The sequence below is a fragment of the Peromyscus leucopus genome, chromosome 1 (genome assembly GCF_004664715.2).
Source record: "Peromyscus leucopus breed LL Stock chromosome 1, UCI_PerLeu_2.1, whole genome shotgun sequence".
Classification (NCBI taxonomy): Eukaryota; Metazoa; Chordata; class Mammalia; order Rodentia; family Cricetidae; genus Peromyscus; species Peromyscus leucopus.
This window is the reverse complement of record NC_051063.1, coordinates 44,900,537-44,917,324: the sequence shown is the minus strand read 5'-3', so window position 1 is coordinate 44,917,324 and position 16,788 is coordinate 44,900,537. Positions and strand designations below refer to the sequence as shown.

Here is a 16,788-nt window from a genome sequence, read left to right as displayed (position 1 = left end):
CCACTGACATTTTGAAATTGGAGCAGCCATGATTACCTACACAAGACATAAGACACTAGCATGCCTGTTGGGGAATATTATTTTAAGGTGCATTACTTTTGTTTCTGTTGCATTTGTTTAACTCTGTGAAGCTGTATACCTGTCTAAAACACCCGATAGTCTAATAAAGAGCTGAACGGCCAATAGTGAGGCAGGAGAGAGAGACAGGTGGGGTTGGCAGGCAGAGAGGATAAATAGAAGGAGAAATCTGGGAGGAGAGGAGAAGCGAGAGAACAAGAAGAGGAGGACACTGGGGCCAGCCACCCAGCTACACAGCAAGCCACTGAGTAAGAATGAAAGTAAGATTTACAGAAGTAAGAGAATGAGAAAAGCCCAGAGGCAAAAGGTAGACAGGTTAATTAAAGTTAAGGAAAGCTGGCAAGAAACAAGCCAAGCTAAGGCCAGGCATTTATAATTAAGAATAAGCCTCCATGTGTGATTTATTTGGGAGCTGGGTGGCAGCACCCCTGCCCCAAGAAGAGTTAAAAACAACCACAACACATCCCCTCATGAACAGGGCAGAGGGCTCAGAGAGTTCATGAGGCAGATGGGAGTGTTAGAAACAAGCTCCAGTTCATGAAGAAAGAGACCACCACTCTAGCAGGACATGATGGCACACGTCCTTAAGCCCAGCACTCCAAAGGCAGAGGCAGGTGGATCGTTATGATTTCCAGGCCAGTCTGGTCTACATAGTAAGTTCCGGGATAGCCAGGGCTATCGAGAGAGAGCTGTCACCACTCCATCGGAGTGTCTGGACCAGGCAAAATTTCTACTCCTGATCAAGACAGTACCCTCAGAACAGCAAACACACAGAGGCAGGAAGTGGACTTGCTTTTTATTCTAGCTCAAGTGGTGACTGTGTCTTTTCCTCATTGGATGGGGACCGACTTCACAGTCTAATTAGATTGGTTAGGGTTTTTTTATTATTTATTTATTTATTTATTTTTGGTTTTGCAAGACAAGTTTCTCTACGTAGCGTTGGTTGTCCTGGAATTCACTCTGTAGACCAGGCTGGCCTCAAACTCACAGAGATCCGCCTGCCTCTGCCTCCCGAGTGCTGGGATTAAAGGCGTGCACCACCACCTGGCTAGATTGGCTAGTTTTAAAAGACTTGTTGGGAAGAAAATAAAAGAGGAAGGAAGGGTCAATCACTTTAATTCAAGAATATAGCCAAGCAGTAAACAAAAGCTTTGCTGCTCACGGGGGCATTAAAACATTTGCATGAAAGTCTTACAAGATGAGATATATATATATATAAAAAAAAAAAAAAACTTAAATTCCTTATCATAAGCACAAGTTTTGTAACATTTGGGAGAAGAAAAAAAAAACTCATATTTAATGATTCTTACAGGAGACAGCACTTCTGAAGATACCTAAGCAGTTAACAGCTGCTGAGGCAGGGAACACCGTCAGTGTGAAGGTGCCCAAGGCTCGGGCCCACAAAATACTCAAGATTCAGTGTAGGAGGCCCCACCCCTCCCCGAGGACACGTAAGCACTTAACATTTGCTGGGGGTTGGGGGGACATTTATCCCATGGTATAGCGGCCTGTAAATTCCTGTGAGTAACCTCTCACTCTATAAGTAATTAAAGTCTTTGGTTCATCTAGCTGGATGTCTTAGTTGGGGTTTTTATTGCTGTGATGAAACACCATGACAAAAAGCAATATGGAGAAGGAAAGGGTTAATTGGGCCTACACTTCCAATCATAGTCCAGTTAGGTTTTCAACTTCCCTAATGATGCAACCCTTTACTACAGTTCCTCATGTTGTGGTGACCCCCAACCATAAAATTCTTTCTGTTGCTGCTTCATAATTGTGATTTGCTACTGTTATAAATTATAAATATTTTTGGAGATAGAGGTTTGCATGTACACATATTCCCATACAGGCACATAAAATTACATATAATTTTAAAAAATACATCTTTTTTTAAAAAAAAAATTCTAGAGCCAAGCACTGTGGATCAGGATTAGGCCAGAGGATCACTGGAGCCAACAATTTCAGGACCAGCCTGGACAACACAGGAAGACTCCGTTAATTGTATCGGCATCAGAAGTGAGGCAATGTGAAATATCACTTGGAGTAGCCATTCATTACAATTTAGCTGTTTTCCTTAGAATGCCACAAAACTAAAGATGATTAACTCAGAACTGTGTCCACAGGCAAATAGAGGTTTTCAAAGGGTAGAGCTGTCGGATTTATCTATTCTAGTTGTTGACTAGGGTCCAAATAACCTCACACACTGGTGGGTTAGAGGGTAGCTGTGTGCACCACCATGAGATGCAGGCTCCTCGGACAGGCAGTCTAATTCCTTTCCCACCGTTGGGAACCAAGCTCCACTGCTGCAGCATGAGCACATGACCTTGGATCTGCCAAGCAAGTGCTCATACATGGCAGCAAGGACACTACCTGCCTTTAAAGATAGAGAAGGAAGGCTGCAAGTGGAAGGCAGAGACAGGAAGGGTGGGCTGAAAGGACAGCTAGCTTGTCTAGAGTCTCAACCACGGCAGCACCTGGGCTTTTCATCGGCCTGACCCACTCTGTGATGGTTTGAATGAGAATGGCCCCATAGGTTGATAGATTTGAATGTTTGGTCACCAGGGAGTGTCACTATTTGAAAGCTTGAGGAGGTGTGGCCTTGTTGGAGGAAGTGTGTCACTGGAGGTGGGCTTTGAGATTTCAGAAGCCCAAGCCAGGCCCAGTGGCTCTCTCTCTCTTCCTGCTGCCTGTGGATCCAAATGTGGAACTCTCAGTTACCTCTCCAGCACCAGGTCTGCCTGAGAGCTGCCTTGCTCCCTGCCATGACAAACAATGGACTAAACTTCTGAAACTGTAAACAAGCCCCAATTAAATGCTTTCTTTTACAAGAGTTGTTACAGTCATGGTGACTCTTCACAGCAATGAACACTAAGACCCACCCACCCCCACCCTGGGTTCTAGGTATCAAACCCAGGGCTTTACGTGTGCTAGGCAAGCATTCTTCAACTGATCTAGAGTCCTAGACCCTCAAATTCTTAATTACAAAATCAGTACATATACTTTACAACCAGAAGAAACATCCAGAATGTATTCTGGAGGTGTGAATAATCCCTTTGCTAGGCATTCTCACATGACTTAGCTAGGTCCTTCTGTACCTCATTCTCCTTATAAAACATACTGTCAAAGCTACCCTTCAAAGTGAACAGATGTCTCTGCAACCACCCTACTAAAGCTCTACAATTTCCCATAAAATAAATGTGATACTATTTTTTTCCCAAACACTCTTCAGACAAGCATGGTTTTAGAGATCCACTGTAGTCTCAAATAAGCACCTTCTTCGGTATAGCAAACTCCTTTTCTCTGAACCAACCCTTCATAAATGAAGCATTGATTTTTTTCATAAGGCTGTATGTACAAAGATCCTTCAGAACACAGTGCTCAGAGTATCTGAAACTGGAAACAACCTAAATGTTCAGCAATCTCCTCTTATCTCTGTTGCTTATGGTGTTTTGTGTGGAGAAGAGAGGCTGGGGATTTCACTGGTCAAAAGGTGCTTCATGAAAACCACTACTCAAGTTCAGGTGAGAGCTGGGACTTTTAGGTTCCTTCCGACAATGAAATTTTAGCTGTCTTTCCTTCGGTGATGGAAGAGAAGCAGGAACTAAAAATAAAAGGTGCATCAAGGTCAAGCTAACCAAAGCTTTTACCCATGCAACCAGCAAACCCTAGTCCTCAGAGAACTCAAGTTTGGATCAGACCTAGAAATCCAGAAGCCTTAACGTGCATCAAATTGCCTTGGACTCTTACTAAACACACATTGATTCAGGAAGTCTGAGGTGATGCCTGAGATGCCAAATCACCTCAGAGTTATCAAGTGAAGCAGAGGTTGCTGGTCCACAGAATGGACTCACAAAACAAACGAGGGCAGGACCTATGAGAGGGTTCAGTGGGGGAAAGGCACTTACTCCACAAGGTTAAAGACCTGAGTTTAATCTCTGGGACCCACATAAAAGTGGAAGGTGAAAGTTGTCCTCAAAGTTGTCCTATGTCCTACACACACACACACACACACACACACACACACACACACACACTGTATCAAGCACATATCACACATAACAATAATAAAACAAAATACTTTTCTAAAAGAAGGGATTGATCATTTCAACTCTGCTTAGGATTACCCAAGTATTTGCACTGAAAGTCCTGAGCCCCAGGAAATTCGTAAGTACCAGACAAACCAGGACAGCTCATCACCCCAATGACTGGATTAACTAAATCGGGGTCTAGTAACACAGAGGCCTGAAAACATAATTGAGTGAAATTTGCTTGTTGGAAACACTGGCAAACTGAAGAGTTTAAGCATCTAAGCATCTACTCACTCAGGCTTCACCCAGCATTCTCCAGTCTGTAACCTTGGACGAGATGACTCCTGAGACCATCCAGATAAGGGTTTCCTGATCGTCAGCAGCAGCAGTAGACAATGGGTGGTAATGAAAATGCTAGAAATCCAGGATTTCTCAGAAACAAGACAAAAACACTTCAGAGAAGGCAGAAAAGGTATCTGTGCCTTCATTTGAACGCATTGTGGTAGCCAACCTCCACATGGCCCTAGTAGTTCCCAGTGACAGGAATCACCTGCAGAGACCGCTCATCCGAGTCATCAGTAGAATAAAGTATGATCTCAAAGCTTGGTGATAAAAGACATTAAGGCTTCTATCTTGCTCCAGATTCTGGATCTGTTCTGAGCAAGGCCAGCTGCCATGTGTCAGGGGTCGTCAAGTCACTCTATGGAGAGAATCACATGGCAAGGAGCCAAGTCTTCCTGTCAACAGCCACGTGAGTGTGCTGTCTGGGAAGCAAGCCCTTGGAGCACTACTCAAGGCTTTGGGTAACTCCATGCCTACCCAACAGGAGCCAACGGAGCCACTCAGATGAACTCTTTTTTTTTTTTCTTAAATATAATTTAAAATTTTACTTTCTTTACTTTATATGTATAGGTGTTTTGTTCGCATATATAGCATACCACATGAGTGCCTGGTGCCCTCAGAGGTGAGAAGAGGGTGTTAGATCTCCTGGGACTAGAGTCATAGACAGTTGTGAGCCATCATGTGAGTGCTGGAAATTGAACCCTGGGCCTCAGGAAGAGCAGCCTATGCTCTTAACCACTGAGCCATCTCTCCAGCCTCTCAGACGAACCCTTGATGGAGCCCTCTAAAAACTCCTCCAAGACCAAAGACCCAAGAAGTTTCAAGCTAGCAGTCAATAAGGCCACAAACAAATTTTGTTTTGCTTACACATTTAAAAAAATTGTCACTGAAGATCTAGATAAGAGCACTTGTTCTTCCAAGTCCTGATTCAATTAGCAAAATGTTCACAACATCTAATGACTGACGCTTCTGTAAAAAATAAAAAAAAATCAAAAAAAAAATGTCTCCAATATCTAAAGAGGCTGTTTCCAAGCAAATAAAAATGCCCAACACCTGAAATAATTGAGAGAACTTTAGACACCAAGGTCTTAGTTCCTGCCCATGAAGAGTAGATTGGGCCTGCTCTAGAGAGTACCTGTGCTGGCCATGTCTGCGCACCAACCACCTGGCTCTGGCTATATCACATCACTTGCTAACTCTGCTAAGCTTGCAATCACAGATCAGAAATGCTTTCACTGATCATGCTCAGTGTGGTCCCTGGACCACCAGCATCACCCAGGGACTAGCTGCAAATGCAAATTCTTGAGTTAATGCAGAAAACCTAGGTCGGAGCCAATCTGTATTTCAGCAAGCCCTCTGTGGGCATGCATCCTGCTGCACATTCCCATCTCATAAGCAAGGCTTCTTGCCTCAGTGTCTTAGTTACTTTTTTTTTTATTGTCATGAAGAGATACCATGACCAAGGCAACAAAGAGTCTATTGGGGGCTTGTTTACTATTTCAGAGGGTGAGTCCATGATGGCCATGGCGGGGAGTGTGGCAGCAGTCATGGAGCTAGAGCAGTAACTGAGAGCTTATCTGTTGAAACATCTACCATGAGGCAGAACAAAAGCCAACTGGAACAGCATGGGCTTTGAAACCTCAAAGTCATCCCCAGCGACATGCTTCCTCTGACAAGGCCACCCTTCTAATCCTTCCCAAACAGTTCCACCAACTAGGGACCAGCCATTCAAATACATGAGCCTATGGGAGCCGTTCTTATTCAAAGTATCACACTCAGCTCCAAAATGTGTGAGGGTACAGCTCTAAAGATGAACAGATTCAGCTACTAGCCTCACCAGAAATGCCAGAAAACTGTATCTGCTGCCAGGCTTGGTGTGGATTCATTTTGGCTACAAAACCTCAAGTTCTAACAACATCACGAGTCTCTTTCCTCAGAGGTATATAAAGGTCAAGAATCCGTGCACGGTTCAGTCTTGAAGCGTCTCCCCACCTTCTGACCGACGTATACACAAACAACCAGTGCACGGGGGTTTTGTTCTTTGTTGTTGTGCTTGTTAAAATCAAAAGCAAGTCCTACAGCACTCTGGTCCTATTCTCTGTGGGAACCTAAGGGTTCTTGGAACCCTGATTTTGCCAGCTGCAGCCTGAGGTGCTCAGATGACGCATCCACAGTCCTTCTGGCTCTGAAAATCCGTGACTAGTTGATATTAAATGAATTTCCCATTTCAGAATACAAGTTCCCTCATCTAGTGTGAAATAGGTCACTGTAGCAGTGGATGACATGGTTCTACTTAATGGACTGTTCTTAATGACTTTATTTTGTCACCTTATAAGCAACACACTTTATCCTCCTTTCCCAATTCAGATGAATCTACTAGTAACTTCAGGCTCACAGTCTGGAAGCATCTACTATTACTGAGCAAACAGAGATTTCTAACCCTTCAATGGACTGAGACTTTGGCAGCAGTGAGCAATCTTACAGTGCGGGGCAGTTGTTGTACTGAAGTGATGTGGTTACGAATACTGCAACATGATAACTCTCACCCAGAAAACCCACCACACAGTCCAGAGCTAAGCCTCCGCCCCTGTCCCAGGGTTCTAACTGGAGTTGACTCTACTTCAAAGAAAGGAAAGCTTGTTTGGCCAAATACCCATGGAGCATTGGTTTCAGGAATGTGACATGCTGTTAAACCACACCGTGTAAGCTTGCGGCCACTGAGATTTTCCAAGGATGAAAGTTTCACTTTTCAAAAAAAACCATGGCACCATGTAAGTCAAAGAAACACAAGGTAGATGGTATCCAGAAGCACTCTCTCAAAGAACACTTACTATGTGTGAGCAGATTCTGGAAGAGGGCAATAAATTATGCAAATGGACTAAATGTACATGATTAGAACGATGAAAAGCATTTTCTAACCTTGATTAGCATTTCAGGAGGTAGAGAGAAGGGAATGGTGGGGTGATCAGTTCTATATCAGTGCATGGCACTGTATGAAGACTGAGAAAGAGAGAGAAGGATGCTACACACCTAAAGTACCGTGAGTGGACTGCATGGTCGGCATAGGACAGCCGGGGAAAGCTGTTGGGTATTGGAGCAGACCAGAAACTGCAGGTAGAAGTCATGTGTCACAGTCCTCTGTGTCTGCACCTCATCTGCTCCTGAAGCTCTTCAAGGCAAGGACTTCGGAATGAGCAGGGAGAGTAGGGGAGGGGAGCCTGTCTCCCTGGATTGTTCTTAATGTGTATTTCAAAGTAAAGAAGGTGTCTGAAGAACTGAACTACCACAGAATGAAAGCTCAGAGCTTTGCAACTGTTTAGCTTTGGAAGACAATGGGAGAGCTGTAAGCCAACTTCACCACCTGGCTTCTGTATGAAGGCTTGCTCCCTCGCCAGATCACAGGTTTCATCACCAAAGAACTCTAGCTGCTTCTTCACATGGTGGCATTGACACCCTCCTCCCTGGCCAACCTCCTAATCATGCTCTGTTCAGAAGAGCAGGTCTGAACCTGTATTTCCAACAGTGTTGACCTATTGTTTGTGGGAGCCACCACAACCTCTCTATCATCCCTAGAGGTCTTGCTTCCTTTTTAAGATTTTCTTTTATTGTTGCCAGGTGTGGTGCCCACCTTTAATCCTAGCACTCCAGAGGCTGAGGCAGGCAGATCTCTGAGTTGGACAACAGCCTGGTCTACGCAGTTAGCTCCAGGCCAGCCAGGGCTACATGGTGAGACCCTGTTTCAAAACAAACAAACAGACTTATTTTATTTTTATTATGTGTATTGGGTGGTGTGTGTGTGTGTGTGCTCCTGGAGGCCAGAAGAGGTCATCAGATCTCCTGGAGCTGGAGTTACAGACAGTTGTGAGCTACCCAGTGTAGGTGCTTGGAACCACACTCAGGTCCTCTGCAAGACTAGAATGTGCTCTCAATAACTGAGCCATCTCTACAGCCCCCACAGTGATCTTTCTCAAGGGATGGTTTCAGAATTGAGTTCAGGTCATCTAAACACTGACTAGGTTGCCCATGTGTTTGGAAAACTGGGGGTAACATAGCATAGACCAAAATATGGGCAGTGTGAGAAATACTGGAATCCCCAGTCTACAAGTTGTTGGTGGCCACCTCTGGAGCCAAATGATGGTCTAGGTGAACCTGGAGTGTGTGATCCCTTCCAGAGGGGCCAGGCCTGTTGTGGAGTACTTGCTAAGTTACTTGGCGCTTTTCAGCTTCTGACTACCTAGGGCTCAACGCAGCCTTGAACCAGGATGTCCCAACTTTGGAATTCATGGTCACTGGTGGAAAAGCCACAGAACCCCCAGCTTGGCATAGAAGGGAGAAGTCTGCCCCCTTGTGGATCTCTGGGGGTTTGCAAAGTGCAAAAGCCCTGAAACCACGCAGGGTATGGGAGGGGCGTGGAGCCCCAGTTCACCCATGGCTTGTGAAAGAGTGCTGTAGCAGAGGCACAAGGGGTGCTGAGATCCAGGAAAGGAAGTTAGGAGGTAGTGACCCTCCGTTGGCTGCAGAAAATTGGAAAGATAATAGGCGAATGTTACTAGCTGTTAGGTAAGGGTTAGGGATGGGCAGGAGAGGCATCAGGAAGTCTTTTCCGATTCCAAAACTCCTGGGGTATCTCCTTATCTGGGTCTCCAGCATGTGCTAAGAGGAGGCTATATAGTCCTCCAGAGCATGGATGCTCTCCCCTTCACATCCCTGCCCTGGTAGTGATCTGTGGTCGGTGGCACCACACCTCCGACTGAAGACCAAAGTACAGAAAATGACAAGGGTAAACCCTGCCAGGAGGCAGAGGGCTCAGTTGAGTGTGGTGAGCCCACCTACAGCTCAGGGAGTGATCCCACCTGCCCCCAACCCTGTGGGGAGTCCTGGGAGCCCCAAGGGCTATTTCTATGGCCACTGCCCTCTTTCCACAGTTTTGGCCAACTCCTCATCGTTTCTCCATCACGTGGGCACTGACCCACATGCGCTTGTACCATAAACACGCTTGTCCCAGATAGGTGTAACCCAGGCTCACTCTATGTCCTTTACAACAGCCCACAAACACCCAGCCTCACACCACACACCTAGCCTGCCTTCACTCAGCACCCACAGCATGATCAGAGACTGAACTGGAGGTGGACTTTTGAGGTGGATTCTGGACAATATAACTGAGCTAAAGGTAGCCTTGAGAAGCCACAAGCGCCTTCCTCAAAGTTCTCCACATTAAAAAAAAATTAAGGTGGATTTTTAAGAAGTTGAATTATATGTTAAAATGGCTCAAGTTTCTTATAGAACTCAGCTGGTGGGTATTCACTGTCTTCAAGTCACCAAAGATATTGTTATTAAAGGTTAATCACCCGCCAACAAAATACAAAGTGTTGAAATCTTCCTAAAATGGCCTTGTATAAATAATCTGTAATCATGATGCCCTCAAGCTAGCTCAATCTATCTGCAAAGATCTAGAGCAAATGTTATGGAGAGGGTGGACCACCTTTTCATAGTAGAGACTACTGCAGCTTTGGCAGCCCATCTCATTTCTGTATGGTGCAGTCCAAGGCCACAATACCGTAAGGCATTGTGGGTTATTCAATAAGCCCTCTAAATATCAGAAGAATCCAGCAATAAGTAGTTCTACCCAAACACTAAAGTCAGGTAGAATATGCAAGACTAATTGTCAACAGAACGCTGTTCAAACACCTATTTCAGACCACCCGGTTTCTGTGGTATTGCCAAATTCTCGACTTTTAATGAAAATTTTAAAGTCCAAAACCTACAAGCCGTCAGAGGTTCAGTAAGCAGGTTGTGCCATTTCAAAACGGAGAATGTGCTTGCATAAGCTAGTCACCGTGGCTAACCTTTCTGGATTGAGTCCGGCCTTCAGTTTAGAAACGTGGCCATGTCAGGGTCAGGACTGTGGCAAACCTGTGCTTTCCAGGAGGTTAGCCAAGGTTCACAGGGTCATGACGGGGCCATTTTATCAGTCATGTCAGCCTCACACCCTATTGCCAGAGACAGATAAAAACTTTATCTGTCAGTGAACTAAATCTGCTCCTACTGCCTCATCTTGACTAAAGAAAGCCTGGGCTCAGCTTATCTAAACCAGCCTTGCCTTTTCCAGCACGGTTTTCAGAAGCAACGTCTAAGTAAAGGTGACACACCAGCAGTTTTCTTTTTTTATTTCATTTTGGTCAAGAACTGTCCATAATCAGAGTGACTGGCTCTGTCTTATCTACAACATCAACTTCAAAGAAAAGTTCTGCCTCTATGTGACGTGGATTAATTATGCTAACTTAGATGTTAGACATGCTGACCCTGTTACACTAGAATAACGTTCCCCGATTCACCGCCGTCATTGCCTTTCCAGAACCATCTTTCTCTACTCTAAAGTCAACAACCAGCACCAAAGGACTAAAATCGCTCTGGGTTCAACTCCCAAAAGCACAAGAGGAAAAGAATCTCAAATTAACTTTGGGCTGGCAACAGGGAGCTGTGCCTCGGTGATAAAGGCTTCCCCTACACGCGTGAGGCCTTCGATCCAATCCCCAGCCCCATAAAATGTAAGTTAATAAATCTAACTTGATTCGCTTTGATAATGTTTCAAAATATGGACTCTCAACTACCTTAGAAGAATTTGCAAAAATGCCTTTAGACAGTACACACATAATACATATTTTCTAACACGAGGGGAACTATGGTTTCACTCTGAATCATTTTAAATACACAAAGTACAACCCTGAGCCAGTCAGTTTTTCCTAACGGGAATTTCTGTTGGTGTGCTTTGTTCTTTTGAGACAGTATCTCTGTAGCCCCGGCTGGCCTTGAATGCCTGTTCTTCCTGCCCTTACCTTCCAAGTACTAGGATTGCAGCCATGGACTATCATGGCCAGCTTGCCAACAAGAATCTTACAAGCAAGAAAAGCACTTTTTAATTTTACTTTATTTGGAAATCATACAAGTTCATTATTTTAATATTTAAAGACCATGGGGCTGTAGTAGAGACATATAAATATTATACTATACATTTAGAAATTAAATAAAGGCAACATGGCACTATTTTAAAAAAGTACACTTCAAAGAAGTCCAAGAGTTGAAATACCCATCAGATATCTCCCCGGAAGTGGGTGAATCTTGCAGGGAGATTATCCACAGGGTACACAGTGGGGCTGGTTTTCATTGTAGGAGGTCCGTTTAGAAGCTGCCAATCACAATACCTGGCCAGCTCCACTGTAAATATCTTAAGAAGAATTTTTGCAAACTCTTTGCCTACACAGCTCCGAAGGCCTCCTCCAAATGGAATGAAGCTGAACCTGGATGCATCCTCTGGATGAGACGATATAAAGCGGTCAGGGTTAAATTCCTCCTTGTTAGTGAAGATATCTGCCACATCATGAGTGTCACAGATACTATAAATAACATTCCAGCCCTTGGGAATCTGGTATCCCTGAAAAAAAAAAAATGTATGAAGTCCTAAGAACCGACAAGCCGGACTTGAGCTTGCAACAACAAAAGGTTATCATGGATACGTTGGGGTTAAGAGTAGAGGGCAAGTGGAAGGATTGATTCGTTCCTGAACCGAGTATCCACAGAGCAGGACAGTGTAGAAGGCAGTAAGCCACTACTCAGGGAGGCTGAGGCTGGAAACCATAGCAGAGCAGGCAGGCTGGGGGATGGGGTAGGAGGAGAACTCACATTCAACTCAAAAGTCTTCAAAGCAACCCGAAACCCTCCTGGAACTGGGGGATTCAATCGAAGGGTCTCCTTAATAACACACCCAGTGTATTTAAGTTGCTCCAAAGTTTCCATGTCTAACTTGTTGTCTTGATTGCTCTTGCAAAGTAAGCCCTATTAAAACAGATACAGAGGGGAATGATTCTTGGGCACTCCAATAAAATCAAGCCAGCTGATGTCAACAGGACTGTTACCTAAACCCAAAAGCTCTGGATGGGAGGGGATAAGTGGGAAGTAGCCAGTCCTTTCCTCAGTCTAAAGCGACCACCCATTTTCAGCCAGGGAATGTTGTTCATCAGGTATAAGCGTCATAACCTGTCCCCCTCACCAACACTGCCCACCCTGATCAGCTATGGCACTAGTCACGCTATTCATTTTCTTGAATGGGCAAAAATCCACGAAAGGAGAAACTAGTAATCTCCACAGTTCTGCAAAAGGTGGAGGAGGAGCAGGAACACAAGGTCAAACTCTGCCCAAGAGAGATCTTAGCACAAAGAGCTGCCTCTTTGATTCAGGAGGCCGAGTCTCTCCCTGACAGGCCCACCTAGCCTTTGGTCCTTCACTTTCATAGCACTCGGTATAGGGAGCAAACTCACTCACTGGAAAGTGGGGGGCAGGGCAGTAGGGGAATGTCCTAGACAAGCAGGGAACCTCTAGAATCCTCCTACCTTACTCTTTATCTCTTCTCGGATTTTCTGGAGAACATGTGGGTAGAGTCCTAGGTAAGCGATCAGCGATGTGGCTGCACTGGCTGTAGTTTCATGGCCACCAAAGAGGAGCTCTGTTGAAGATTGCTTTAGTGCCTAAGGATAAAAACGGAAGTTTATTCAGATCAGCGTGCAATTTTACAGCACCGTTACAAAGAACCGAACTGAGAATATTGTACGGAAGATTACAGGGATAAACGTTTTTGCTCATAGAAAGTCAAAGAACGCAAACAAAACGCAAAACTCCCTTAATTCTACTCTTCCCCGACCTACCGAGGTAAAGCCTTGGTTTTATTAATACCTCCCAACGTTCTTTTAATCTTTGCAAATGAGACTTTCCCTTTGAACCTCCGGACCATTCCAGTTGCGCAACCACCCTCTTCTACAGCTCCCCAGACCTAGCGTCAACCTTCGGGGTCCATCAGTGGAGTCTGGGAGAAGCTGGGCCCCTGACAGGACACTTTCCCAGGAAGTGTTCTGGAAAGCCAGAGACATCCCTCACCCCTGGCATCTTTTGAAATTGCTACTCACCTGCATATCCAGCCGCTCTCCCCTCTCCCATGAGTGCTCAATCAGGAGCTGCAGTGCGTCCTTGCAATCCCCTTGCGGCTCTTCGGCCCGAAGCCGGCGGATCTTGGCGCGAATGTTCTCCTCGATGCGTGCGTGAATGAGGTTCCTCGCCTTCACGCCCTGAGCGCGGAGACAGCATGGCGGTGAGCGGACGTCAGGCTTGCGCGCCCCTAGCTCCAACTTCGCAAACCGCCCTTACCCGATACAGCCCGCTGAAGGGCACGTCAATGGGGAGAGAGAAGAGATTGCGGGTCATCTCCTCGAAGGCCTCCACCAGCTGCTGCTCGTCCTCTCCGCCGCCCGCCGGACCCGGCTCGCAGCCCAGCAGGATGCGCATGGCGATGCGGAACATGAGGCGCTTCACCTCGGGGTAGACCAGGAGGCCGCGCTCGCCACAGCTTAGCCACTGCTCCAGACAACTGCCCACCTCCTCGGCGATCACCGGCACGTAGCACTGGAGTGCCTCACGGTTGAAGGCCTGCATAATCACCTGACCAACCCAGGAGTAGAGAGCTTTACAAACCTCTATCCTCCTCCCCTTCCCCGCCTTCCCAAGTACCCTTCCAGGAACCCCCAGCGCCTCCAGACCTACGCACTGTGCTGGCGGGGAAAGCTAAAGTGGATCTCAAAGAAGGTCCTGGTCCCCACCTCATAAGCCTAGCATTCGCCCGGCATCTATTTGTCTGAGCCAAGCCAAAGAATGAGGTCTCCCTGCTAGCCAAGGCGTTGCCAGCTCGCCCTCACCTTCTTTCGCTGCTTGTGAGAGGAATCGTGCAGGTTGGAGAGGCAGCCGGCGCCCAGGATGGTGCGAACCGACGCGGGCCAGTGCACCGCTACCAACCGGTGCTCGCCCAGCAAGATGCGCCGCACGTTATCTGCGCCCATCACCCGCACCGTGGGCCGTCCAAACAGATGCGTCTTGTAGATGAAGCCGTATTTCCTGCGCTTCATCTGCAGAAACTTCCTCCGCTGCGAGGGAGGTGGAGGAGAGAGACCCGTAAACCGCGTGAGGGGGCGCCGGGGAGCAACTGGCCTCCGTCTAAGCCCCTCTTCTAGCCGCAGTCGCCTCCCTCGCGAGGACACTTATCCCGGCTTCAGCCCAGGCCCAGAGCTGAGGCGGACTCCCGGGAAGTCCCTTACCTGCAGCACCATCTGCAATGTTTCCCCAAAGAATGGGAAGCCCATGGTCCCGGGGGGCAAAGGGAGGGCGCAGCTGCGGTCGCGGCTGCTCACACAGTACAGGTACCAGAGCTTGGTGGCTGCCAGAAAGAGCAGCAGCGGCAGCACGAAGGTGCAGAGAGCACTAGCCAGCAGCGCCGGGAGCCCCATGACATGCAGCAGTCTCCGCGCCACCTGCCGCCGCCGCCCTCGCTCCGAACCCTGCAGCGCGCCCTCTTTATAGGCCGCCCAGGTTACTGCCCACGTTACCTTGGTCAGACAAATTAGTTCACCCAAAGTTCATCTTTAATTGCGGATCTGGCCCCTAGCTCCTCCTCCCGCGAGGCGCTGCCCAAAATCTTTAACCGTTTGTTCCGCGCCCAGGCAGAGGCGGCGCACTGGCGGCTTCCCTCGGAGCGCGCCTCCTGGGGTGCGGGGCTAGGAACACCGCCTCCCCTATCTCGGGTTTTCTGAGCTCCGACTCAGCAGGGAGCGGTTGGGGGAAGGGGAGCGGGTTGTGTGTGGATCGGGGTTCCGAGAAGCGGGAATTTGGAGTCCTGGGCTTCCCAGCTGTCTTTCGGTTGTCCCTCGCGCCGGATGGTACCGGCTGTCCCAGCCCGACTTTCATTCACAGCTTTCATTCACAGGCGCCGCACGGACTTGGAAAGCGCGTTCAGGACTGACCATTCAGTGGACTTGACCCACAGGTTGGGTAAATGAGATCCCAAACACTTCCTGATCTGTGGGATCCCAAGAAGATCCCAGGACTAGGGTTCAAGCCAGAGTCTTGGAGGTCAAGTATGACTGGCAGATCGTGGATTCTAGCTCTCTGCAGTTTACCACAAGTCAGCCAGCGCATGAAGTCTTGGAAGTGCTGCTTTAGCGTTCAAGGCAAGTAAGTCTTCAGGTCTCTGGGACCCCAGGTGTAGCCTTGCACAAGCCGGATTCCCCTGCTCTGAATAAAGCCCAGCGGTGTACTAAAGAGACCAGTGGCTCCAAAGTCAACGCCCAGCTGTAGTAATACCGCCAAGCTGGCCCAATTCCTATGGCACTGGGGCTTGCAATTTCCCCCCTCTCCCAGCCAGGCAGCCGGGAAGAGGGCCCCCAGCTCAGGCAGATATGAGGAGGGAGGCAGAAGGAGGAAACCCAGGAGTCCTGTTCCACCTCCGAGTGCCTGAATCTTGGGCGAGCTATCAAGCTTCCTCCTGTCTGTGTCCATTCCTTAGGAAGAAGGCTATTTCCACTGTTTCCACTGTGTCTACACCTCAAGGCATCTGTGAGTTCCCAAAGGGGACTTCTGCTTCCAAATGGCTCATTAGGCTGCATTAATAGAATGGTCGGGTTTCCAGGCTTTGGAACTGTTCTTCAGTCTCCCAGATCCCTCCCAATGCAAAGGCACAAACTCTGGTAAGAGGGCTGTTTGGTGCTATGCTTCTGCCACCGGCCATTTGGGAACGTTCAGGGACTCCGCACTGGGGAACGAGTCCCAGGGATTGTGTCGAACTTCCATCAGCAGCTCCTGCAGCCAATACCGAGCTCAAGGGAACTGTGTGATGCGCACACACGCTCTGGGCTTCCCATGACCTCCCGCCACATCGCTTCAGCCAGTGCCACACACTGCCTTGGTTTGGGCACTGAACTCACCAGCGACGCGGAAAACAAACAGGATGACGTGTGTTTGTTTAGAACTGAACACTGGCTCTAGCAAGAGCACACTCGCACCCCTTGGGAAGAGTCCATTGAAGATGAAAAAAAAAAAAACTAAAGCTGTTAAATATGTGGCCTCCCAGCGGTGGTCCCCAAACGACACCCATACCCGCAAAGGTCGTGAGGACCCGCACAAACGTAGCGTCTCTCTAAGCCGGGATGCCCATGGGTCGTATTTCGGGGATTCAGTGGTTCCCCATAGCTCTGTTCAGTGTTTCAGAGGCTCTCGAGAGGCGGGCACTGCCGCTGTCATATCTTGTAAAGATTTGGTTATTGTAAGGACTGCGTACCAGCTTCTGCACCGGCAGGAACGCGGACGGACTGTGCTGGAGGTAATTCTCAGAAATCTCGGCCCGCCCCTTTTTGGAGAGCGCCTCCGGTCGGTGTGCAAAATCGGCCAGCGGGGGCGTGACCTGGGGCACATTCCCAATCCTTTAGCCTGACCCGCCTGTGACCCCTGCAGGCCGGACCGTGACATC

At 47.7% G+C, this 16,788-nt stretch overlaps 1 protein-coding gene across 1 annotated transcript; it reads right to left on the bottom strand.

Moving 5' to 3' along the window:
• Window positions 1-11,358: 11,358 nt before the first annotated feature.
• LOC114702453 (cytochrome P450 26A1) lies at window positions 11,359-14,868 on the bottom strand. Its single transcript, XM_028882899.2, has 7 exons — window positions 14,585-14,868; window positions 14,189-14,413; window positions 13,644-13,934; window positions 13,406-13,564; window positions 12,836-12,970; window positions 12,129-12,281; window positions 11,359-11,880 (listed from the first exon to the last, which is right to left on the bottom strand). Exons 1-7 carry the CDS (start codon window positions 14,771-14,773, stop codon window positions 11,539-11,541), a joined length of 1,494 nt encoding a protein of 497 aa, XP_028738732.1. The 5' UTR covers window positions 14,774-14,868; the 3' UTR covers window positions 11,359-11,538.
• Between the last annotated feature and the right edge of the window lie 1,920 nt (window positions 14,869-16,788).

Coding starts and splice junctions, on each gene's coding strand:
- LOC114702453 (XM_028882899.2), bottom strand. CDS start 14,773: ATGGGGCTCCCGGCGCTGCTGGCTAGTGCTCTCTGCACCTTCGTGCTG. Junction 14,414..14,584: donor CATTGCAGATGGTGCTGCAG/GTAAGGGACTTC, acceptor CCTCCCTCGCAG/CGGAGGAAGTTTCTGCAGAT. Junction 13,935..14,188: donor CTCACAAGCAGCGAAAGAAG/GTGAGGGCGAGC, acceptor TGGGTTGGTCAG/GTGATTATGCAGGCCTTCAA.